This window comes from Rhinolophus sinicus, chromosome 4, assembly GCF_057876585.1.
Source record: "Rhinolophus sinicus isolate RSI-liver-muscle chromosome 4, RSI-T2T, whole genome shotgun sequence".
In the NCBI taxonomy this organism is placed as follows: Eukaryota; Metazoa; Chordata; class Mammalia; order Chiroptera; family Rhinolophidae; genus Rhinolophus; species Rhinolophus sinicus.
In genome coordinates this window covers 99,058,991-99,084,448 of record NC_142504.1, presented here as the reverse complement: position 1 = coordinate 99,084,448, position 25,458 = coordinate 99,058,991, and the positions used below count along the sequence as shown (strand labels likewise).

The window sequence follows — 25,458 nt, the reverse complement described above, 5'->3', positions numbered from 1 at the left end:
TTCTGGGTGCTATCAGTCACCTAACTTTCGTGGCCTTTGGTTTCCTACTCTATGAATGGGTGGGGCTTGGATCTGACGAGCTTCAAAATGTCTCCCTGTTTGGTGGTTGCTGATGAGCTGAATGTGTACCAGTCCCTCCAGTGATGGAAACACTAATCAAAAGGGTAGGAACCACACGGTTCTTGGTATTGAAAGGGAAGAACGCAGTCGCTTATACTTTCTGGTCTCCTGCATCTTGCCTGTAAAAGGTAGCGTGTGGCTTGATGATTTGGGAGGAGGAGGAGATCCCTTTCCAGAGGGCTCTCCTAGTTTCCTTGTCTGTGAAAAGGAAAAGGGAAGATTACTAGAACAGAAGACAGAGTGAAAATTTGCTGAGGTCCACAGCTTGCGCATTTTTCTCCTAATGGTTTTCAGCATTTCTGCCGAGCCATGGGCTTTGTCCTGAGTTAGATCCAGGCAGAGGTGATTCCTCCGTGTGGAAGGAGTGTGCCTGGGCTTGCTCCACCTGTGAGGCTGCAGTAAAGCTGATAGGACAAGTGTTCCTGCATCAAGTGGCACAGGCTAAGTCACCAAAGTCAAAGCCCAGGCCCTGCACTCACCCCTGGTGTTCACCACTCGCTCACCCTCTTGGTTCAGTGTCCCCTGCCAACAGCTCCCTTCCCACGCTCCACGGAAACGCTGTCCCTCCCCCAGTCTCTTGTGAGTCTGTCCACCACCCATTTCCTCCAGCTCCACATCCTCAACCCAAAGGCAACACCGTGTTCTTGTGTCCTGTGCGCGCCTCCAGGCTGCCGAGCCCGCATAGCTCCCGCAGGCCTGGCTCCAGGAGGACTGCAGCGCTTCACTCCCCTCCCCAGGGGTGCAGGCAAGGTCCCCGCAGCTCTGAGGACCACGTCCCCTCCCCAGGGGTGCAGGCAAGGTCCCCCAGCTCTGAGGAACACGTGAGGCAGGCAGACTGTCTTGTACTGATCCACCCGGTTCTGTCATGAAGCACTCACTGGGACATAAACCGTCACCCTCAGGGCATGGCCTCTTTCTTCCCATGTATGCACACCGCTCATGAAGACACCTGAGTGCCCCAGGATGGTTGCCCCTGCAATTTGAGCAGCTGCCTGACGACTTTCAATGATTAAGCCTTTAGCAAGCAAAGGAGGGCTGCTGTGGGTTTGTTTTGGCTTGTGATTTGAGGGTCTGAGAGGTGCCACTACCCAAGGGAACACGTCACAGGCATGTCAAATCAGAGCGGTGGGGACACAGGTGCAGAGACCTCAGACTGCTGTCCAGAGGGTGGGACACAAGCCACTGAGGGGAAGCCCAGGGCAGTGCAGGGCTGGGGAGCGATGGGGGAACGACTCTTAGCAGGTGACAGAGCAGTAGGCAGCAGTCCCAGGAGGGCCCATGGGGCAGATATTCAGCAATTAGGAAAGTAACCGCTCCAAATGCCTAGACGGTGCAGCCGTGGATATTCCCGTGCAGTTGGGGCCCCAGACCCTCCTGTTCTCAGGCTCCCCACTGAGTGCACCCTGCCTGGGGCATCCCTGATGGAATCTGCTTTACCTCCAAGAAGCTACAGGAAGAAAAATCCAACTGTGTCCCTATGGACGATCTCTGCTTATGCTCTAAGGAGTCATCTGTTTGGGTCAGATTTGTAAAATCGGGTGATTTCAGTTTAAGACTGTGTGGGTTTCAAACTCCTGTAGCCCAATTTCGCAGACACCTAGAATGTACTAGGCACCTCCTGTTTGTTTGGTCTTGAGGAAAAGGCCTCAGAACAGGAGGAATGGATCCCTGCTGAGCAGCAAGGGAGGAGGGAGAGGATGGTCCACCTGGGTGAGTGGGGGTAGGGCCAAGGGAGGGCTGAGGCAGGAACAGGCCGAGTTTGGGGGCCAGGGTCCCAGAGCTGGAAGAGGCGTGGGCCGCAGCCCAAGGGCAGCAGGGTGACAGCTAAATAGAATCGAGGACAGGGGTGCCAACGCCGGCTGCCGAGCTACGTGCAGCCACTCTGATCCTCTGTTGGGTCTCCTTGCTTTTTCCTCCCGAAGGCTCCGTAGCAGGGCAGGTGTGAGGACAGCCCGGAGTTCCTGCTAATCAAGCTGGTGGGGGCCTGGAGCGTTGAGAGAGGGGGTAGTGCTGTGACGTGTTTAAACTCACTGGGGGCCTAGGTCGTAAGGGGAGCAAGGGAGTCACGTGGAACAGCAAATTAAGGAGTAATACAAAAATCCTGATGTGAAATCTTTTTCTACCAGATTTAATTGCTCTGGGAATTCAGAGCGATTCAGTGTAAGGTGATGGCAGCTTCTAGTAACAGGTGGATTTTAAACCAGTAAGTGTTACTACATTTGTCAAAACTCATGGAACTATACACTTTTAAAAGGGTGCATTTTGCTGTAGGGAAATTATACCACAATAACTGTGGCTTTAGAAAATAGAGTGGACTGCTGAAGCTTTCCGGAAGTGCCCATGGCTCTGAACCAAAGCGGGTCAGGAATCCCATGGACTTGGTCGCAGCTGGTCGCCTTGGGCCCTCAGGACCGGTGCGCTTGGACTGGGTTGCTGCCTCAGCCACGTTCCTTTCCTCCTGTTTCTCAGATACATTCTGCAGGGTGAGAAAGAATAATGAGATCGCACTGTGAAGAATTGGGTTCTGTGTCCCACGTGTGACAGGACACAACACCAGATGAAGAATTAGACTCATAGTATAAAAGCAACCATTGGGAAATCACTTTTCCTGTCTGTGACACCCAGTGGCAGGCAGGGCCAGTGAGCTGGGATTTAAATTAGAAACATGGTGATGAGGTGGCCAGGGATTTAAAGGGGCAGCACCCAAGGTAGCTCTCCCCAGAGCCTGTGATTGGCGCTGGAAACTGCAGACAAGGCATGGGGACCAGAATATTAAACTGCTCCCTGTTCCGTCAGGTGGAAAGGACGCTTTGCAGTCAAGGATTTATAGTCAGACCCAGACCAAGCCACAGACTACAGCTGCTTCGCAGTAACTAAGGGGCAGGCAAGAGGCTGCTTGCTTATAGGAAATGTTAACTTCAGGCTGCTCTTAACAAAACTCCTACCCCAGTGCTCTCTAAGGCCGCTGTGGGGGCTGCATGGCCTAAGCCACATCCAAGCCTGTTCAGACCAGGCGTGTCCTGCCCTCCCTGTGTCCCAGTCACCAGTACCCTCCCTACTGGAGGAACATAAGAGCCCGGGCTGATAAGAGATGAGAGGTCAGTGCATGTTTCCTCATAAGTGACATAGTTTGCATTTTAGCAGGAATTTTCAGAAAATGATACCTCGACTGCTGTATCAGGTTGGAAAGGTGTTAGGGGCCCACAGAAGCAGGCCTGAGAGTGGGACGCAAGCTCTGCCCTGTGCAATTGGGGTTCTGTTGTTTTCATGGAATTCAGCCTGGAGAGCTGACTGGGACGGACCTTCTGAATTAATATACTATTCTTGTGACAGTGGAGTGAAAGCGGGCTGAAGACGGAGGGGAGGGGAACACCCTTCTGTTTCCTTCCCTGGGTCCAGCCTGCTCTCAGGAGACGTACTGTGTGTTAAGAGCAAGGGTTCATGGTTTTATAAGAAATTGCCCCCGAGGTCTCCTTGTCTGGCACATCTGTGAGCAGGTTTGAGACCTGTGATGGAAGGAGGTAAAATGGCTTTCCCATGTCTACTCATTCATCCACCTAACAAACCCCATGTTCCTGCGTAAGTGACTGACCCTCTGCCCTGCAACCCTCCTCCATGGAGGTCAGGCGAGCACTGAAACCATCACCTGTGATGTTAGGGAGGTGGAAACACTGAGGAGGGGATGGCTGAGGAAGCATCCCCCAAAGGGCGGTTTAGGCAGAGAAGTCGTGAGGGGAGGGGTGTCCCGGGCAAAGGACATGGCACGTTTATAAAACCTGAAATGGTTTGATTTGTCCAGAGCCCATGGTGGTGGCAGGTGAAGGTGGGAAGCAGGAACCATCCAAGAAAGGGAGGCACTCTGCCTGCGCAGAGGAGGCATTTGGACTTGACTAAAGGCTTTGGGGATTGAAGGGTGTGAAGCAGGGGAGAGATGTGATCAGATGTGACTCATTTTCCAACAGAGCTCTCTGGCGATGGTGTGAAAGCGAAGTTGGAGGGAGAACCTGGAATAAGAAGAGCAGTGGCAGCATTGCAGTAGTCTGGGCGGGAGAAGACGAAGGCTTGAGGGGAGGAGGAGAGTGGTTCAGGAAGGAGATCAGCGGTGAGGGCCTCAGGGGGCCACCACATTTGGCAGCGAGTTGCTGCTTAGAGCAGTTTTCAGGGAGTTGTCTGGACAGAAGCCCAATTTCAGTTACTTGAGCGAACAGGAGGTGAGGCAGTAGAAATGGCAAGTTTGAATCCCCTTGTGGAGGCTTGGCTGTTAAAAGGAAGAGGTGAGAGCGAGGAAAAGAGAGGCATGATCAACAAGGATTTGGGGAGAGAGGGAAGATGGGTGGTACCCAGGAAGCAGGGGGTGGGTGGAGAGGATGCTGGCTAGGAGAGAAGCACTGCTTCCGGTGAGGAGGGTAGGAGCGGGGGTCGCCACTGTGGAGGAATGTGAGCTTCAGGACCAAGAGCAGGAATTTGAGGTTTCCTACTTAACAGCCTTTTGCTGTGAGGGAGGAAACGAGGCGCCAGCTTAGAGGTGGCAGGTAGGGTTAGAAGCTCAAAGAGAAGAAAGGACAAGGGGAATGGCTGTCCTATAAGCAGGGAAGAGAAATGCCATGTTCCCCTGAAAATACGACCTAGCCGGACCATCAGCTCTAATGTGTCTTTTGGAGCAAAAATTAATATAAGATCCAGTCTTATTTTACTATAAGACCGGGTATATCATATCATATCATATCATATAAAATATGAAATATAATATAAAATATAAAATGTATAATGTATAATATATAATATAATATAGGGTCTTATTTTACTATAAGACCGGGTATAAAAATAATATAATACCTGGTCTTATATTAATTTTGCTCCAAAAGACGCATTAGAGCTGATTGTCCCGCTAGGTCTTATTTTCGGGAAACACGGCAGCAGAGTACATAAATTTGTTTGCTGAGGTCAAAGACCATAAATTAAGATACAGCTGTTGTCAGGGCCAACTCTCGGAGTAGATCTGGGTGCAGTGTCTTAATCCATACAAGTGACTGTCCCAGTGAAATTTGATTATTTGGTGGCAGCAGTACTAACTTATACTAAGTGATCAGCAGGACTTAATTAAGGGAAGAGGAGTTGATTTGTGATGCCAGCCAGCCAGCCAGGTGTGGGAAAGGGCAGGAGGGGTGCTTGGGTTAGTCCAGAATTGTTTCGCTGAGCACACGGTGGGGTATTTTGTGAAGGTGGAAAAGTAAAGTCCTGGGACTGGCATAGAGGATGGCTGACAGGTGGGGAGGAAGAAGCCATTGCCACCTAGACAGCTGTTAGGAAAGCAGAGTCCTGGGGGCCCAGCCACCCTTCTGTGATGGCAAGGAAGGGCCCTGAGGGGTCGGGGGCTTGACTGGTGTTTTGAGAAGTCAGCGGTGGTACACGGCATCCGGGGGCCCACAAGGTATGGGATGAAATGAGACAGCGAGTGCGTGACCAGGGACACAGTCATTGGTGGCAGTGCCCCAAGAAGACAGGGACAGGAAGCAGAGATGGGAGAGCTGGTTCTGAAGCCCTTATTAGTCATCTCCTGCGGCTGTTGTACTGGGGGCGCGCTTTGGCCCCCCCCCCCCAAGCCCCTGGGTGAAAAGCTGTCCTGCGACCCAGGCCGTCGGGGAAGAGTAGGCCCAGGGACTTTCTCTCTCTGCCCCCATTCTGTTTTATTTTAAATCGGGTTTAGTGTATTTTTTACTGAGATATAATTAACATACCATCAAATTCACCCATTTAAAATATACAAGTCAGTGGGTTTTAGTGTTTTCACAGAGTCGGACAACGGGCAGCACTACAATCGTGGTTAGAACGTTTTCATCCCCTGCAAAGAAGCCCGTTGGCAGTCGCTCCAAACTCCCCCACAGCTCTAGGCAGCCAGGAATCTACTTCCTGTGTCTATAGATTTGCCGATTCTGGACATTTCCTGTAGATGGGACCTTCACGTTTTGATTGACCAGTGACCAGCAGAACAGGTCAGAGGGTTAGGCCTCTGAGGGACAGTCCTGCCCAGATTAGGGCAGAACTGGCATCCAGGCTCCTGGCTCAGTGCCCTCTTCACGTGACTTTGAGAAGAGAGTATAGACGCGTGTACATTCTTTTTTTAAGGGATTCGATGCGCTGCATATTCCAGAGCTGATAGCCACGATCTAGATTTTAACAAAATACAAGACGCGCTTTCTTTATCCAATGCCTGTTTTAAATCTACTTTTGTGGGAAGATATTTGGAGATAAGTGCCTAACCCTGCTTTCCTGACTGCCCTTAAAACTCTGTCGTCAGGCAAGAGAGCACAATAGGGAGAGCTAGCCTGTCCTGGTTTGAACCACAGCTCTGCTGGGTAGTTCCCAGCCCTGTCCTTGGGCAACTTACCGAGCTGTTCTGTCTTAGCTTCCTGGTCTGTAAAATGTGAATAAACACAGTGCCTAACTCATAGGGTTATTGTGAGGATTGAATGAGTTGGTACATCGAAAATGTTTAGAAAACTGCCTCGCAAATAACAAGCACAGTGAGCATTCGCTGTTAGTCTTAGCTGAGAATCTAGTTGTTGTGAACTCCTGCTGGACTAGTTATTTTCAGTTGAGGGTCATGGTGTGAAGGGAGACCGACCCTCGTCAGGAAATACGTATACACACGACCGTCCTCACTGATTCGTGCCAGTCTGAATTAGTGAATGTGTAGGATGACGGAGTCTTCTAGCAGGAGTCCAAGTTCTTTGTCAAGACAAGATGATGTTGAGACCAGCAAGTGTAAGTGTTGACTTAGGGGGCTTCTCATCCCAGCCCCGCCCTTTGTGCTCTGTCTGCCCTAGTCCTGCCAGTCCTGGGTCCGCTGTGTCCCTGTCCTCTACCGCTGTCTCCTGACAGCCCTGCCAGGCTGACCCCTGCCTTCCCCTATACCCAGTGTTTATAAACACAGGATGCTGAAAGACAAATATAAAACCGTATCTATAAAAAAATGCTGAATTAGATCTATTTTACTTTGTGTGCCCAACACAATTAATAGCCTCCTTCAAGACAAAGGTTTTTTTGCTTGAATTTCCTACGGCACTGAGCACTGGATAGTCGATACTAGTTATACCAAATTGAATATTGAAGAAAATCTGTTTGCTTATGAAGTATTTGAGAAATGTGTTCTCAACTGTGTAAGCATTTTCCTTATGGCACAGATTTTATTAATTTACTAAACAAAGCTCTTTTTAAGTGGTTAGTGCAAGGGTCACCGCCAATCCTGCCTGATCCAAATGTACCGTGTAAATGAAGGGCAAGTCCGTTGGTGACCCAGTGAGGAATGAGTGAGTATGTGCAGTGGAGTCCCGGGTGACAGAGGAGGGAGCACTTCCCCATTGGCAGAGTTACCACCACCCTTGACAGTTTCAATGGTGGTTACAGTGACTGTTTCCAACAAAACAAGATGATGCTTTTTCACTTTGGAAGCCGTCTCTAAAGATACTGTAAGGGACTGGCCTTCAGAATTCTTAGTGTATTGGAACCTCTAAATCTAAATTTAAATTTGGAGGAGGCAGAGTACTAACTGCATAGTTCAACCACTAGGTACTTACCCAATGTGTGGCCAGAACCTAATCCTTAGTTCTTTGAGGGACAGGAAAGAAAACAGGGGGCAGCCAGATAGCTCAGTTGGTTAGAGCACGAGCTATTAACAACAAGGTTGCTGGTTCGAGTCCCACATGGGCCAGTGAGCTGCACCCCGCACAGCTAGATTGAAAAAAACAACGACTTGACATCCTAGAAAAATACACTGTTCCCCAATATTCCCCAATTTAAAAAAAAAAAAACCTTCTAAAAGAAACAAAACAAAACAGTAAGGCCTAGTCCTTAAACCCAATAAGCTTAGTTTGCAAGCTTAGTTTGTGGTTACAAGAAAATACACAAAAACCAGTGATGAGCAGTATTAGGTCGTGTACATGTAAGAGCTTAACTGTGAGGGATTCCAGGAAAGCCTTCAGAGAAAAGGACAGACTTCAGGTGAGCCTGGACAGTGGTACTGAGATGAGCCGAGCGCGGGAGTGGGCTTTCCTGCTGCAGGAGTTTGGCTGAGTAAACAGGAGCATGGCCCTGGAGGTGGGCGTGCTGTGCGCATGACACTGAAGTCACTGGCCTGACCCGAGGGGGGAGCATCTTCAGATTTCTTCCGTGAGTTGTAACTCTGCTCCTGTGACCTTGGCCTCCACCCGCATCCTTTTCTAACCCTTCCAGCATCTGCCAACCAGCAGGTTGTCTCAAGCCCAGCACACGCCTGTGGACACTGCGGGAGCCATGCCGTGGCAGGATCTTAAGTGTCCACGGCTGACGCTGGTTTTCCACATCCGTGAAGGGTCCAGGTCTGAGAGCTGAATTCAGCCTTATGAGGTCAACTTACAGTTGGACTCCCTCCCTCTGCCTCAGCTCTTGGTTTCCTTTTGCCTCTTCACAAAGCACCTGGTTTTGTGGTTCCGCAGGTCCCCAAAGGAACTGACCAGAACTGGGCTCAGAAGCTGTACGACCGGCACTCCAGCAGCCAGCACTTCCAGAAACCCCGCATGTCCAACACAGCCTTCATCGTCGTGCACTTCGCAGATAAGGTGGGTCTCCTCCCTGCGGCCTTTGCGGCTCCGTTAGCCCCAGCCTACGTAGACTCGGGGTTTCTGGGCTATGAGGGAGGCATCTCGTTCTGTGTGCACTAGCTCAGTGCTTCTCAAATGTCAGTGTGCACGTAAGTCACCTGGGGTCTTGTTAAAACGCAGGTTCTAATTCAGTAGGTCTGGGGTATGGCTGACAAGAGGCATTCACGGCCCCCAAAGGAAGCCTTCTATTAAAGGGAACTCCTTTTGAAAACATGTGTTTCCACAAAATGAATACCCAATTCCCTCTGTGTCAATCCTGACCACATCTTGGGTTTGCATTTTAAATAGGCACATCTGTGGGTTTCCCACTTACACCTATTTTCAGAAAACAGTGTGGATGAGAGGAAACTACTGAAACAGCTGCTGAAGGAAGCAGGTCAGGCTGCAGCACTAACTCCTGTTTCTGTTTCCCACTGTGGCCCCAGGTGGAGTACCTGTCTGATGGTTTTCTGGAGAAAAACAGAGACACGGTGTATGAAGAGCAGATTAACATCCTGAAGGCCAGCAAGGTAAAGAGCGTGAGATGCAGGGAACTGGGGCAAGAATGTCCACAGCCAGAGCCTCTAGTTTCTAGTGCGTTTAATTTCTGTTCAGTGGTCTGTGGAGCCTCCCTATAGGCAAACACTTACAATAAATGAGATAGAAGGTAGGATTTAAGGGACACTTACATCTATTGTCTTGGAATGTTACTTTCTGTTATCTCCAGAATTTGTTTTCGTCTCATGACCATAACAAAAAGATAGCAAATATTGTGTCCATTCTTCAGGTCGAGGAACGAAGGTACCGATTCACGTAAACAAATATCTATTAAGCACCTACATGGTGAGACACTGCCCTAAACACACCCAGCCAGCATCAGTACAAAGAGGAATAAGACAGATTCTTCCTTGCAGTTGCTTACATTCCAGTGGGCTGTGAGTGGACCGATCCACACACACACAGTAACTGTGAAAAGAGAGGAGGCATGGGAGAGGGTCCTGCAGCCAGGGGGGAGCGTGGGCACCTCTGCTCTGGAAGACTGACGCCCTCAGGCACATGCTGTCTGGTTGGAGCCCTTCAGAGGAGACCCAGGACTGAGGAGATTTTCTCTCAGACCACATGATACGGCACTCACTGCAGGGGCCTGATAACACTAGAAATGGCAGATTAATTTCTCTTTGTGATAAGCTTTAGATGAATGCAATAGGGTGAGATAATGTAATGGAGAAAATACACCCAGCAAAATGGACCCGAGGATATAAAGGCAAGTAAATCCCATTACATCATGTGGCCCCAAGGCAGGGGGTTCCAGGAAGATTGGAGTCTGTGCCAGCATGTGGGTAGCCCAGGACAGACCCCTGCCCAGTATCCTCTCTGGATATCTGGAAGATCAGGAAATTAGTTGTCACGGAAACAGATTTGCTTTGGGGAAATGCAAGTGTACTTTGGAGTTCAACACAAGTTTAACCTTCAAGCTGCCAACTCTCCACTCTCTAGTCCATGGTGGTTATTATGACTTATTTAATTTTTCATGAGGGTGGTGGTGATGGGGACAGGGAAGAGCTACGAGCTGCAGGGAGAGCTTAGAAGTAGGTGTTTGAGGACTAGGCGCGTATTTCCTCATCGTGCTTTTCCTAGAAGCTTAGAGGCCCATGTGACCTCCTGTTAGACGGACAGTGGCTGCAGAGGGCTGAGAAACTTCACTGTCTTGTTACAAGTTTCTCCTTTCAGGTAGGAGCACAAATGAGTGATGTGGGGAGAGAGTTGGGTTACTTTCCATTAAATAATGGAGTTTGGTTCTCCTGTTGTATTGATTTTGTCTTGAGTGTGTCTCAGGGTTCCCAGAATCTAAAAAGGAATCTCTTACACACATCTTTTATTAATAACTGAGGGTTTCATTTTGTGTGTGTTTTTTTAAATTCTATTTTATTAAATTTATTGGGGTGACAATTGTTTCCTTATTTTTAATTCTATTGATAGTTGTATGATATGTAGTGGTAGCAAAAACATATAGTTAACCTATGGAACTTATGGTCTAGTGCAAAAGATGTACAGTTTAGTTACTAATTTTGGTAATGCTGTGAAAGTCAAGAAGGTGCTATGGGAAAGAATAATAGGGGTTTGTGGGGAGTCCCCCGGTTCAGTCATTTGCTAGGGCCACTCACAGAACTCAGCATATAGTTGTATGCCTGCCATGATTTATTACAGTCAGAGGTTACAAAGCGGAGCAGCAAAGGGAAAACGTGCATGGGGACGGTCAGGGGAGACCAGGCACAGCTTCCAAGCGTCTTCTCCCAGTGGAGTCGCACAGAATGGGCCTGCTTCCCACGGCAGCAAGCTCTGACCTGTGATACGTGTCTACCAAGGCAGCTCACCTGAGTCCAGGCATTCAGGGTGTTTATTGGGAGTCAGTTATGTAGGCACCCGTTGCCTAGCATGTACAAAATCCCACACTCCCGGAAGGAAAGCAGGTGTCCAGCATAAGCCACACCGTTTGCAAAAACAGTTTAGGGGTTCATTGTCAGGAATTGGTGAAAACCCTCCAGAAATCCACGTTCCCAGACACCAGCCAAGGGTCAGCCTTATAAACAGGGCTTTCTAAGGATAGCAGTCTCAGGCCTGCTCTTATCAACTCTTTTGTTTCTATATGGGGGTATCATTTTAGATTGGGGGTACCAGATTTTTTATTAGAAATGAAATACAGGCTCATAAAGCATTCTCGCATAGAAATGTGTAAAAGTATGCCCTTGACCCACCTTTTCATGAATTCCCATTCTGCATATATAAGCATATTGGTACAGTTTTTTACGATTGAAGTGAATTGCATTACACATTGTCCCCTCTAACTTGTCTACGTGAGTACATATCTACTTCTTTAAACAGCTGCTGATATTTTGCAAATTCAAGTCATGCTGCCATGAATGCCCTTTACATATATTTTTGCTTCCTTATACAATTCTATGCATCAGGTAAATTTTTAGAAGTGGAATTGATGGTTCAAGGAGTATGCACTTAAAGTTTATAGGTATTGCTAAATTGAGTGTAAAACAGGTCTGCAATCTGCCCTTCAAAGTAACCGACTCCCTTCTCTTCCCTACCCACCTGCCACAACTCTGGCTTTCCCCTTCACCGAGTGGTATTTCTAAAGAACCAGTGACCTTGTTGCCAAGAGTCCCACTCCTCCCGCACCCCCTCCTCCCCCATCCCAGCAAACCCTCAGCAGCACTCAGATTAGCCAAGAGGGGCTCTAGGCTTGCCAGGCCCTACCCGGAAGAGGGCCAACTCGCCCCCTGGGCTGTTCCAGCCCATTTCAGACATCCCAGAAAAGACGAAGCAAAGATGGACACTAGGTCACCATAGCCCTGCTGATGGACTCTATATAGTCTGCAGCTACAAAGCAGAGGGAGGTGAAGTGTGCTTTAAATCATTGGGACAGACAGATGTGTCTGGCAGCCTCTGTCATTGTCACATTTTCAAAGTTCATTGATTACTGAGCCTCTATTTTCTTTAAAATGTTTAGTTTTCACATCAGTCCTCCAAGGTTTATGTTTCTCACTCTATGTTAAAGAGAAAAGATCCAGAAAGATACAAGGCGCAATGGCATGGAGTTAATGACCAATGTTTTTTTTATTGTTTTTCATCTCACTAAGCAGAGATAAATCTGAAATCGTGTATATAAATTCATAGTTTTACTTAGTATTGTTGTGTTGTTTTTTTGCCCCCACCTTCCCACCCTCTCACCCTCTCATTCCCCTGGTTTTTAAGCCGTTGTTCCTTAGTCTAGTTGTAGGGCACAGCTCCCTGACCCATGCTGGTATTATGAGCCTTGCACTCCACCCTGCTGAGACTGATGGTCTGTCGGTCGCTGGTCATTGGTCTGCTGCTCACAGCAGCTCACGGCTGCCGGCCGCTCACGATGGCTGCCGGCCACTCACGGCTGCCAGCCAGTGCAGCCACCAGCCACTCACGGTAGCACACATCAGGACACAGCAGCCTACGCCGACCTCTGGTGGTTCACGGCAGCCCAGCTCCAGGGAGAGCCGTTGTTCACAGTCTTAGCTGTAGAGGGCACAGCTCACTGGCCCATGTGGGAATCGAGCTGGCGGCCTTCAGCATTAGGAGCACGGTGCTCCAACCACCTGAGCCACCGGGCTGCCCCAGTATTTTTATTTTATGGGAAATCTACTAGCTTTTTTTCTTTTGTGTGGCATCCCTGATAAGAAATTAGCAAGTCGTTGTGTATAATTAAACAGTGTGGGATGGAGGGCTCCCATGTACCTTAGCAGCCAAAGGGATGTTTGAAGAACTTCCTCCAAGAGCAGTGAAATAAAACGGTGTTAATGGGAGTATAATTAGTGAAGCCTGTTTCCCTGCTTACGAGGTTAGAATGTAGTTAATTGCTTTCTCAGCTATCAGAGCTATAAATAGAAACTTAAGTAAAACATGACTTTGTTATTCACAGACTGATTTGGTTTAGACACTAAAGGATGGAAGTTCTTCCCTCCCAGTTTTTGTTTATTATAAAAAGCAATATTTTATCAGTCTGGAAAATAAAATCTGAAAAGAATATGTTTCCTCTGAAGATTTCCTGTTCTAGGGTGGCACTGAGAGTAAGTCAGAGGGGTCAGCAGTGGGTCAAGATGATGCCAGCAAGTTCTAGGCAGCAAGGGCCATCCTGGGCAGGCAGTCCTGAGGCCATCTCTGCATTCCATTCCAGCAGAAGGGGTGTTGAAACCAATATGGTCCGGAGGCCAGATAGGCCATATTGGCCCCAAGCTGCCTACCCTGTGCCATGATGATCTCTGGGGGCCAAGAGTCACATGGGAGTAACTCAGACAGGGCCCAAATGTGCTTTCGTCCCGTCTCCTTTATCTTCAGCTTGATTTCAACTCACCAAGGAATGACAGAGTGACTGGTTCCTTATAGGTGCTCCACAGATTCCATTTTGAGCAAACATGTTTGCTTTTTAAAAATATATGTTTATCATTATTTTCTATTTTTAATTTATGTTTACTATAACGGATTTATTGAGATATAATCAATACACTATAAACCACTTGATTTTAAAGGTATTTGGTTGAATTTGGCTTCCTGTTTAAAATCAGTGTGTGCAGGCAGTTGGAAAGCTTCTACCAATATTTAGAAAAAACCCTATAGAGAGCAAAACTTTTTAGTAGGTAAAACAATATCATCATCCCCTTTCCAATACAGGTAAATGAAATGCTGAGACTTTTTCTCCAAAGCCCATTTAAAACCCTTTTAAGCAAAAATATTTCTTTTTTAAAAATTGGAGATATTTTTTCCAAATGGGCAGCACTGACCATGTAAAAGAATTGATTGAAAAGAAAATGTATTTTTTATTATGCTTATAGTTTTTAAAGATAAGATTCTGTGCGAGAGATCCCAATCAAATGCTTATTATAGCGTGTCTTATTTTAGTTTCACATGTATGTTTTAATGGAAATACGTTTTATGTTTTTATAAACAGAAGTGAATAGGCGTGATTTCTAAGGTAACAACAGCTGTGTCTAGATCTGTAATTGACATTTTTCTTAAACTGTCAAATGGTCTTTGGAAAGCATTTTCATATTTCTTTTAATCCCTTTTCAAATAGATTTGCCTCAGGCTTTTAAAATCTATATATAAACTTGAATAGCAGAGAATACGAAAGCCAATACCTATGGACACTCAAATAAGTGACAAACAGTATTAGGGAAGTAATTGGTTTTTTGAAGGTATTATCTGAATATTTCCAACATTGAAGGGAGGAAATTTTTTAAAAGGCCCAGGTGGATATTGTTTCTTATGGCTGCCCTAAGATCAATTATGATAGTTCCATTACTGGTTAGTCAGCTTCTAAACAGACTTTGCAATAGCTCTCTAAAAGCATAAGTGGAGTTAGTTAAAGAAAAAACAGCTTTCTCACCCTTACTCAGAAGTGCGTTCTTTGCATGAATCCCTAGTCAAGAAAGAACTTGGTAACAACTTTTCATGGAGACTTGAGGTTTATTTATAGTTGGGCCCTTTCTGGGACAGGGAGGTGCCTGTCTGCCCAGCCCGTTATCCAGGTGGGTGGATGGGGGCGAGTGGTGCAATAATCAATATTTCTTGCCTGGTCTTTTATTTACTATTGCCTACAGCCCAAGGTCGAACAGGGTACCTCTTGGTCTTTCAGTCCTGCGGTCAAACTAGATAGATGTCTCTGTATGTTCGCTGAGTTTATAAAACAAATTCTGAATAGCACATGAGGCCAGCTGCTCCTTCCCAGAGTTAATGTCCCAGCAAACGCCTCTTCTTCTCCATCCCAGAGATCCGACCTCTTCCAAAGTGCAGTCTCAATAGCAGGGACCTGCAATGAAACATAGCTTTTAAACTAAAATACAGATGCTCCAGAGTAAACCTGGGTTGTGTTTGTTCCTAAATTATAGCATGGTGCCCTCATAGGTTAAAATCTGCCTGGAGAAATTTGCACACACACACACATACACCCTTCTCTGAAGCAAGAGAAAAGGGACTTAAATGTTAAAATACTCTGATTGGCTGACTCTGATTTCAAAGTTCCTCATTTGGTTTTGATACATGCTCCTGGCCATAGAACTTAACAGATTTTTCACAGAAAAAGCCACTGTTAATGATTTCTATAAAATAGACCCCTCAAATAGTGTAATCATGCAGTTGGTAACTTCTACCCATGACTCAAACATTTGGAAATCCGTTTCAGAAAGTATGTGAATTGTAATATTTTAATCAGGGTTTTGTTTGAACATAACAAACTGAATCACAGCGATGTCTTTAAAATGTGAACCTGTCTTCAGCTTCCGGTTATTTCCCTGTGGAAATGTCTTGGTGCCAGGCTGAATGGGCACTCGACCCTTTCTACCAGGTGCCTTGGCTCTCTGGCACCAGTCCACAGAGTCCCCTGTGCCTGGGCTGTCCCCTCCCCCACTTCCTCCAGTCTCTTCTGTCCCTGACACTCCCCCTGTTCTCAGTTAGTATGTGCAATGGTGGCTTTCTTACAGTGAGGACCAACTAGTCTCTGAACAAAGGATTACTGGATAAAGTGTGTGTTGAGAGAAAACTCTGGCTGCTGGGTGGAATACGTTTGGATGAAGGCGTGCTGGGGGCAGGCACTCAAGTTTTAGTGACTTGATCGACCCAGGAGAGCTCCGAGGCAGAGCTGAGCTAGGGCAGCAGCGTCCTGGTTGATCAGAAAAGGAGTGCTGAGACTTCACTATGGACAGAACTTGGTAGTTGACTGGGCTAAGAAGTAGGGTGATGCCAGGATCTCGAACTTAAATTTGGGAAGACAGCAGATGAGTGAGGTTGGGGCCACATCAAATTTGGAGTTTCCAGTGGCACACTCAGAGGGAGGAAGACGCTGAGCAGATATTAATATAGTGATACCTCGGTTTTCTAGCGTAATCCGTTCTGGAAGACCGTTTGAAAACCGAGGCACGGTTTCCCCATAAAAAGTAATGCAAAGTGGATTAATCCATTCCAGACCTTTAAAATCAACTCCTAAAACTGCAAATTTAGCATGAATTTTGCTATCTAATGATACCATAGATCCATAAAATTTATGGCGTTCTTAAACCGAAATATTCATCAACGGAGACGTTCGAAAACCAAGGTACCACTGTAGTTGAAACTGTGTGTCATGGTAGGGGAAGAAGACCAGGCCTGCAGAGGCAGACTCGAAGGTGGTAGTTGAAGCCATAGGCATGAAGGAGACCATCCAGGGAATGAATGTGAGAGAGGACAGATATATGGTGACAGTGCGGTTCTGAGAAACTGCGACGTGAAGGAGAGGCATGCAGGAAGCTGGGCCAGTGCAAGGTTCTGGAAAAGGAAAGTGAGGAAAGTGGGGAGGGAGCTGGAGGAAGGTGTTCCTGCTGAGTCTCAGAGAAGCGGTCTTCCAAGAGAGGACGCATGGGCCAGTGGTATGGAGGCCTGCAAAGACGTCAGACTGGATGAAGAAGGAAACTGCGCCACTTTCAAGCACTGGATTTGGCAAGTATGGTCCCCAAAAATTGCTCTCAAGACTAGTTTCTGCAGCATGGGGGGCAGGGGAGGCCAGAGAGTGTTTGATGGGGGGAAATCTGAGAAGGGAGAATGTGGAAGGTGGTGTGTGTGGACGCCTTGCCCAAGATGGCTGGGGATTAAAGGGGAGAGAGAGGAGAAACAGCTGAACGGGGAGGGTTTTAAGCATAAAAGACACTTGAACACAGGTACGTGTTTAGGGGAAGGAGGCAGTGAACAGGGAGAGATTACATAGAAAAGAAAATGCAGCTGTTTGGGTCAGGGAGTGATTTAAAGGATCATCTGATTCAATTCCCTCACTTTTACAGATGAGAAAATTAAAATCTAATAAGGTTAGAGGTTTGCCATGGGTCGTGCAGCTAATTAAGTGGCAGAGTCACATCTGAAAGTCAGGTCTCCTGACCCTTGCTCTGTGTGCTTTCTGCTATTTCACCTTGCCTCCTAGAGGTCCACTGGGTTATAAGCTCTTCTAGTCTCTCAACTCCTCTGGGCACCTATTACGGCGCTTCACGTGCAGGGACTACAGCTTCTTCGTATGCCGCAGCCAGAGTGATCTTTTCCAAAACATTGCTGGTCTTAGCTCCTCTCCATAGTATATTGTTTTTCAGTCTCTGGAGCCAGGCTGTCTGGGTGCAAATCCGGGCTTTGTCACTTACTGTCTCTGTGATCTTGGGCTCTACGCCTTGGTTTCGCCACCTGTGAAACAAGTGTAATGGTGTTTACATTGGGAGAATTAAATGAGTTCATATACGCCTGGCACATTCTAACTGCTCATTACACGTTAGCTCCCATTATGTAAAACAAAACCAACTTGTCATGTTGCCCTTGGGATAAAGACCAAAACCCTCACCCAAGGCCCTGCCTACGTGAGTGAGCTGGTCTCTCTTACTCCCCACTTGCTGTGTATACTCTGGATGCACTGGCGTTATGTTAGTTTCCTGAATGTGCAGTTACTTCTACTGCATAACTTGCTTTCCTTCACCTCAGCTAACCCACCAACTCAAACACCCCTTCCTCCGAGAATCCATTCCTGGTTTCCCCTACCCTGGACCCCTGATTCAGTCGCCCTGTTACTGTGTTAAGTCTTTCTGTCAGTTGTTTATTGCCTTTAGGGCACTCATTTTTCTTGTCCATATGCTTTGAACAGTGGGGTTAATTGATCAGAGTTCACCTTCCATGCTAGACCATAAACTCCATGATATGTAAGAGGTTATGCTTGTTTTTGTTCATTTTTGTGTTCCTAACCCATAACAGTATTTGTCACGTATTTGGCAGTAAGTATTGACGAATGAATGAATGAACCCATCCATTTAGTCTTGACATTCAGTGAGCTAATACTTACTTTCTCTTCTTTGAAAGCATGTGGAATCCAGTACTAATAGAAGTATCATTTTTATGATGTTGGCACACACAAAATCATATCTGAGTCTTCTTTATTCCTCTGACAGCCTAATTACCTTCCATTCTAAGGAAGTGATATTTATGACTTTGGAATACCATGCATGAAGAGGAGGAAGAGGATCCATTTCAAAGATGCTGAGAACAGGAGCAAAATTGTCACCTGTTGGCAGCCGCAACAGGGAGACATCCTTAATGATTTCATTAGGGTGACCCTCCAAGCCTGACAACCAGGCGCCGTGATGGGGGATTCAGGGTGTGTGTGCTTTACTCAGGAATACGGGAGCCTTTACTAGTGGCATTCATAGTGTCATCAGCCTATTCCAGCCCCGTCGTAGCCAGCAGTGAGGACGGATGTGAGCTGCTTACCAGAGACGGTCATTGGCCTGAAGGTTGTTAGTTGGTGCTTTTAGACTGAACTTAAAAGCCAGGCCATGGAGTAAAAGAATCACAGCCTTTTATGTGCATGTGGATCACGGCAGTAAACTTGAGAGATGCCTCTGGTGGCTGGTGTGTCTGTGAACGTGAAGAGTGGGACTTCCTAGCACACCTGTGCATGTGTGCACACGCACACGCATAGAGGATTGTCTGATTTCTTTGTAATCCACATGGCTAGCTAATGTGTGGTGGTGGAAAACAGAATACTGACTGGTGTACAGTTACTTTTGACGTTAAAATTGGACTCCTAAAAAATGAAAGCTGAAAATACCTATGAGTGAAGTAGGAGGAAGTAATTTGTATCTTCTTTTTAGTTTAAAATACTTGAGAGGGGTGGCCTGTTCGCTCTGTTGGTTAGAGCGTGATGCTGGTAGCTCCACGGTTGCCGGTTCGATCCCCACATGGGCCACTGTGAGCTGTGCCCTCCTTAAAATAAGAAAGAAAGAAAGAAAATCCTTGATATAGAAGATACAGCTTAATTTTAACCAGCATTGATGCTGGTTTTGAGCATCAGCCATCACACCCTTGTACATGTGGGTGAGCACACGTACTCCTCTGTGATTGTAAAGTGTTTCTGCACAGGACGAGGCTCAAGCCTTGGTGAAAAGTGTGCTTTGAGCTATGGAATTCATACAAGTTACCTTAATATGCAAAGCATATCAGAGATCCTCAAATTGAGGAATACTCAGTGAGCAAGGCATCTGTGTCTCCCTAGTTTCTCATGGGAAATTCCTTTACGTTATTGCCAATGGTATGAGGTGTGTCCTAGGGGAGGTCAAATGGCAAAAAGTCCCAAGAGGCTGGGGGAAAGTCACCACATGTTTTATACCCCCAATCACATCCCCTGCAACTCACGCAGATTACCTAATAAGGTTGTAGAAACTGCCTTTGAATGAATGAAGTCACCTGGATAATGAAGTTATCCAGGATCTGGAGCAGTTCTGTGCCACCAGTGTAATGTACTAATGTGGAGACATCACACACGCGTAGATACAGCAAGACTGTCCTGTCAGTCATGTCTGCTTGCAGGAGGGGATGAGCCAGGGCCTACCACGGGTGGAGATGTAAAAAGTCCCTAACTATCACCTAGTACTGATATCATTCTAGGACTTTCTGAATACCCCTGAGATACTCATCGGAAGTGCTGATGCCATTGAATTATTTTGTGTATTTTGGATCTGCCCTTTATGTGATTCTTTTACTTCCCGAGCTATTAGCATGATGCTCAGTAAATACTCGGTTAAACTGGGACTGAACTTGTGAAAGGGCTGGGAAGCTGTATGCAGGGCAGGGTCAGAACACAAGCTGTGCCTTTCATTTAAAACCTGTAGCCTCACGTGAAGATGATGTTGAGCCTTAAGCTTTCCTTGGCCTAAGTCTCCTGCTAGGAATTTCAGAGGGTGTTGTCAGTTGGAAGAATGCTCCATGGAGTGTCCTTTTCTGTACTTAATATTTTCATGATGACAAGGACCCTGTTCCTGCCGCCACCCGATCTGGGAAGGGCTTCCCTTCAGAGATCAACCCTGGCAGCCATGAAAGCCTCCAGGAGGGTGCTGTACAGACAGGTGCCTTGGACACTGTCTGAAACCCATGTGTATTTCCCTTCTTTGATATAGCTCATGTGAACGACCGGGTACCTTTGTGTGCTGAAACAATCTCCGACCTGGGCATCCAGAGGCCGGGGTTCTAGCCGTGGCTCAGCCATTAACTTAGAGCCCTGTGAGAGCCAGTGCCGGCCACTGAGCCTGGCGCCAGGGACATGGAGGCTGAAGCCTCCGGTAGGTCCCTCCTTCCAGAGCCACTCTCCCCTTACCTGCTACCTTGAGAGTTGGTTTTTATTGTTTTCCCAGATCTAACATTCTGTGGTTCTGCGTTTCCTGTTCAGCTCAAAAATATAACCTCCTCAGGCATCTGTACTTTCACAGTATAGAGAGGTTTTCGTCTGTATACCCCCTAATACAAGTAATAAAACTAGATCGTGTTTGAGTGCTTATATGCTGGGCACTCTTCTGGATGCTTACATGCACTGTCCGCTTGAATGCTCTCCTTGGCCCTCCTCCGCCATTGAGGGGGAGGCTAGGAGGCTGTAGGCTCAGGCAGCGTGGGGCTCAGGGCCTAGCACAGACCTCAGCTGGTACCCAGGTGGCACAGGCTGAGCCTGGGGGCGACAGACGTGAGTAGATGGAGTGAGCTGGAAAAGGCGCGTGGAGGATACAGGCGGGCCTCTCAAGATGAGCAGAGAGAAGGGGGTGGGGTGTTTCAGAATAACACAATGAGCAAAGGTGTGGAGATGGAAATCACAGGTGTGGTTTATGGGACAGCCAGGTGACCAGCGTGATTGCTTTAGAAGGTTTTGTCTGAGAGGGAGAGAGTGGGATCAAGATTGCGGAGCCCTCAGAAGTAGACCTTTAGACGTGATGGTAGGAGATGTGGAGACACTGATGTCTGGGGGTTACAGGAAGAAAGGTGCAGGGGTGGGGGTTCGAAGGAGCAGAGCCTCGAGTCTGAGGCTGTAGCATTCGAGCCTGATGGGATTGGAGGTGGCTTAGGGCTCATGAGTGGAGCCTGTGCATTCCCTTTGTTCCCTCTCCCACTGGCAGGCACGTGGCGGAGGCCTCACCGCACGGTTCTAGCCCAGGCATTGACTTCCCCAAGGGATGCTGGCAGGGCTGAGTGTCTTGAGGGCTGGGACTCATTGTACCACCAGCACCTGTATTTGGCCTGATCTTCACCCTGGTCACACAGAGGGTCACACTTAGTCTCGTAACTCCAGGGGTAGCAGCTACATTCCCATCTCCTTTATAGTGGTGAAGAAATTAAGACTCAGGGATGTTAAATAACTTTACAAGATCCCGTAATAAGTGTGGAAAACATTAATAAGACATAGTTCTATTATAACATAGCTGCCTTCCACCATACCACAAGGAAAGGAAACTTTGCCCATCTTTGTAAGTGAAGGTTAAGTAAGGTTGTCTGAGAAAGTTACCTTTCTCCTTCCTTTCTTTACATTGAGATAGAATTCTTACACCACAAATTTACCCTTTGAAAGTGTACAATTCAGTGGGTTTTAGTATATTAACCAAGTTGTACAACCATCACTACTCTAAATTCTAGAATATTTTCATTACTCACAAAAACAAAAAAAATAAATAATGCCCATTAGCAGTCACTCCATTATTTTCCTCCCCCAGCCCCTGGCAACTACTAAACTACTTCCTGTTCCCTGGATACTTTATGTAAATGGAATCACACACTGGGATCTCTTATGACTGTTATGTGTGCAAGGTTCACCCATGTAGCATGTGTTGGGACTTTACTCCTTTATATTGTTGTATAATATTCCATTGTATGGACGTACCACATTCTGTTTGTTCATTGCTCAGCTGGTGGACAGTTGGGTTGTTTCCACGCTGTGGCCATTCACGGGCGTTGGTGTGCATGTTTTGATGTGTGTTTTCAATTCTCTTGGGTATATGTTGGAAAGCTACTTTCAAAGAGTTTAAGCAACATCAAGTCCAAGAGCTCTTGTTTTCACAGTATTCTCCCTGTGCTTGATTCTAGTTCCCACTAGTGGCTGACTTGTTTCATGATGACAAAGACTCTGCTCCGGCCCCCACCACATCTGGAAAGGGCTCGTCTTCAAAGATCAACATCCGCTCCGCCAGACCCCAAATGAAAGCCTCCAACAAGGAGCACAAGAAAACCGTGGGCCACCAGGTCAGTCCTGGGGCTCATGGCAGAAAGCTGAGGGCCATGACCTCTGGGCAGGGCCGGCCTCTGTAGGTGAAGGATGGCTGCCGAGGTAGGGGCCCCGGTGGCCTTGCCAGCCACAGCCCTGGCCACCCCCTCAGTCTTTCTGTGCTGTTTAAAGAAAGAAACTGTGAAACCTTTTTAAGCGGGAACTGACGGGAGAGAGAAAGGGGGTGACTGTAGTGCCAGACAGTGCATTTCATCCCTGGGGTGGGACTACGTTACAACAACTTAGATGCCTAGTGGGAGAGGCAAGAAGGTCGAGAGGTCTGCAGATTGGGGAGAAGGATTAAGGAAGCCTGGGGACCAGAAAACCGGCAATCGCTCCTGCTGTGTGGTCTTTGTGGGCTGTTATGTCCAGTGTCTCCCAGGAGAAGAGACGAGAGTGCCTGCCAAGCCCCTGGCAACCACTGACCTCTCTGTCTCAGTGGATTTGCCTTTTACATTTCGTGTATGTACAGTCACTGCCAGGAAGCCCGGACTCGGGTATCCAGGCTCCAGGGCCTTGGGTTTAGAAGTAGCAGACCTCCAGGCACGTCTCTTGTAGCATTCCTCGCCTTTCCTCTCCTTCGCTCCATAACACTGAGTTAGACACATTAGTGGGTAGTCACTCCCCCCATTTGGTCTGAGGACCCCCTGAGGCCAAAATATGGGAAGGACTTGATTTTGGTCATCGAGCAAGGCAGGAGTGTCAAAGCTAGACTCAGACCCTGGGTCTGCATTTTGTCCTATCCTTCCGGATTAACAATAATAATCAAAATGATAATAGGAAGAACTGCTACCACCAGTCTGTGGGTGTTTCGTTGTATTTATTATACTTTCACGAAATGTAAAGATCAATGAATAACCAGACACTGACTTTTGTCTCCCCAGTTCCGCACCTCCCTTCACCTGCTCATGGACACCTTGAACGCCACCACGCCGCACTATGTCCGATGTATCAAGCCCAACGACGAGAAGCTCCCCTTCCAGTAAGTGTGTGCAAGCGTTGGTCCAGCTCCTGGTGGTTGGAGTCAGGCCCAGGAAGCCTGGCTTCTTCCTGCTTCCTTAGGAGGAATTCATGGGAAGCAGGGAACAGGCCAGCACAGCCTCGAGAAGGTCTGTGATCGTCAGCAGGATGAATAGTTGATCTTAAGCCCCCAAATGGTTTATATGCCGAGTACAGGCCCACAGACATTTAACTGTCTGCTGCCCACGCAGGTTCAAGAGGATGAGAAGATGCAGTTCCCGCTTCTCCTGTTGCTTACAGGGGTGTTGGGGACAGTGCACCCTCGAATCCAGTAGAGAACCGCGTCGGAATGGGCCACAGAGTGCAGTCATGTGTGCATCTCACAGCAGATGTTCAGTTCAGACACTGAAGATCACTGCAGTGGTCAGGGAAGGCTTCTTGCATTGAGGGAACTTGACCTCTAATGGCGTGTTGAGTGAGAACTCACTCAGAGGGTCCTGTTCCTCACATGCCGTCCACCGCTGAGCGTCCAGACTCATCCACACTTGCTCACTTTCCCTCCCACCTCAGCCTGCTCTGATCCAAATTCTGCCTCTACCCCACCTTGACATTTGCTTCCAGTTCTGTCCTTACTCACTCACATGGTCGATGCCACCCCAATCTCTGTAGCAGGGATGCTGAAATACTTTCGTCCATCTCTGGCTCCTGCCAAATCCAGGCCGTATTTCTGCTGCTGACTGCAGCTTCATTGGCCGCCTCCCATTCAACCTGTCGGAAACCAGACTCGTCTTCCCCAACTCCCCCCCCGACCCCTGCCCAAAGGTGGCTCCTCTTTACTTGGTCTTTGTTGGAGTAAATGGCGTAACCACGTCCTGACATCCCATCCTCTCACCAGACTGGAAACCCAGAGTCACTCTGGACTAGCGCCATCCAATAGAACTTGCGGTGGCAATGAAACTGTTCTATAATCAGCATCTCCCAACACAGTAGCTGCTCGTCACGTGTGGGTGTTGCGTGCTTGGAATGTGGCTAGTGTGGCTGAGAAACTGAATTCTTCATTGCAGTTCCGTTCAAATACACATAGGGTGCTAGTGGTTACCCTGCATCTTCCTTCTTCCTTACTCCCAGTGTCCAGCCATTGTCCAAACCCCGCGGAGTCTACTTGAAAATTTCTCACGTTGGTCTCCCTTTTCTGTTATCAGCTCCTTTCAGACTCACTTCATTTCTTGCCTGCAATACGGCCCTAAGCCTTTAGAACGGTCTCTCTCCTTTGCAGCTTCTTCTTCCAGGACTCTGAGCCCCCACACATGCTATTTCCTCTGGCCAGCAGACATATTTTTCTAAAAATTGAAGCACTTTCTTCCCATCTTTCTGATTTCCTTTTTGGTCCGAGCATGTCTTTCTGTGAAATAATTTATTTTGGCAACTCGGACTCTCAGAAGGAAGATCTGAACTGCCTTCTGCTGGTCCTATCATTTGATAAAGCTTGACTTGCAGTCAGACAGGCCTTGTGCTGGAAAAGGTCAGCAAGACAATACTGAATCAGCCTTCCGTGAAGCATGCCAATTGTTCACTCTTTTCCCTTCCTGCAAATCTCCGAGACGCTTAGGAATCCCAGTCTCCCCCACCTCCCCAGGATGGCATCTGTTTACCAGCTGACTCTGGAAGAATAGACGTTATTAGAAGAGCAGCATGTGTGAAAGACTTAGATTACGTGTGAAGGGCAGGAGCAGAAGAGGAGGGTTGGGTACCAGCTTGGGCCCCAACCAGCTGTGACCTTGGGCAGTTCACTCGTTAGAACCTGGCTCCTGCCATGTGCTTTTTCCTTGCTGGGCCTCCCTTCCTAAAAAGAAGATACTGGGGACTTTGAAAGGGACTTTCTAGTCCTAATATCTCATTTTTCTAAGACCTTCTCTTGCCTTCAGGATGAGAATCTTCCTTCTAGCAAAGAAAGGGGGGAGAATACTGAACCAACTCATAAAACCTGGATTGTAGTCTGGGCTCTGCCACCGATTATTTGGGTAAATCACAAACTAGTCATTTTCTCTGTTTCATTTCTTCATCTGTTAATTGTGGTTAAAAAAAAAATTAGTTCTCCTAATGAAAGAATTTAAAGAGATAATGGGGATTATTTGTGAGAAGGAT

The 25,458-nt window shown here is 47.5% G+C and overlaps 1 protein-coding gene across 2 annotated transcripts in view; it reads left to right on the top strand.

The window, feature by feature from the left end:
• MYO5B (myosin VB) overlaps positions 1-25,458 on the top strand; it is a 316,516-nt gene that overhangs the window by 207,242 nt on the left and 83,816 nt on the right. For both annotated transcript variants that reach the window (XM_019721483.3, XM_019721491.3), the window contains exons 13-16: positions 8,595-8,717; positions 9,185-9,268; positions 22,176-22,331; positions 23,238-23,335. In XM_019721483.3, coding sequence (XP_019577042.3) covers positions 8,595-8,717; positions 9,185-9,268; positions 22,176-22,331; positions 23,238-23,335 — 461 coding nt within the window. The remainder of the gene's footprint in view (positions 1-8,594; positions 8,718-9,184; positions 9,269-22,175; positions 22,332-23,237; positions 23,336-25,458) is intronic.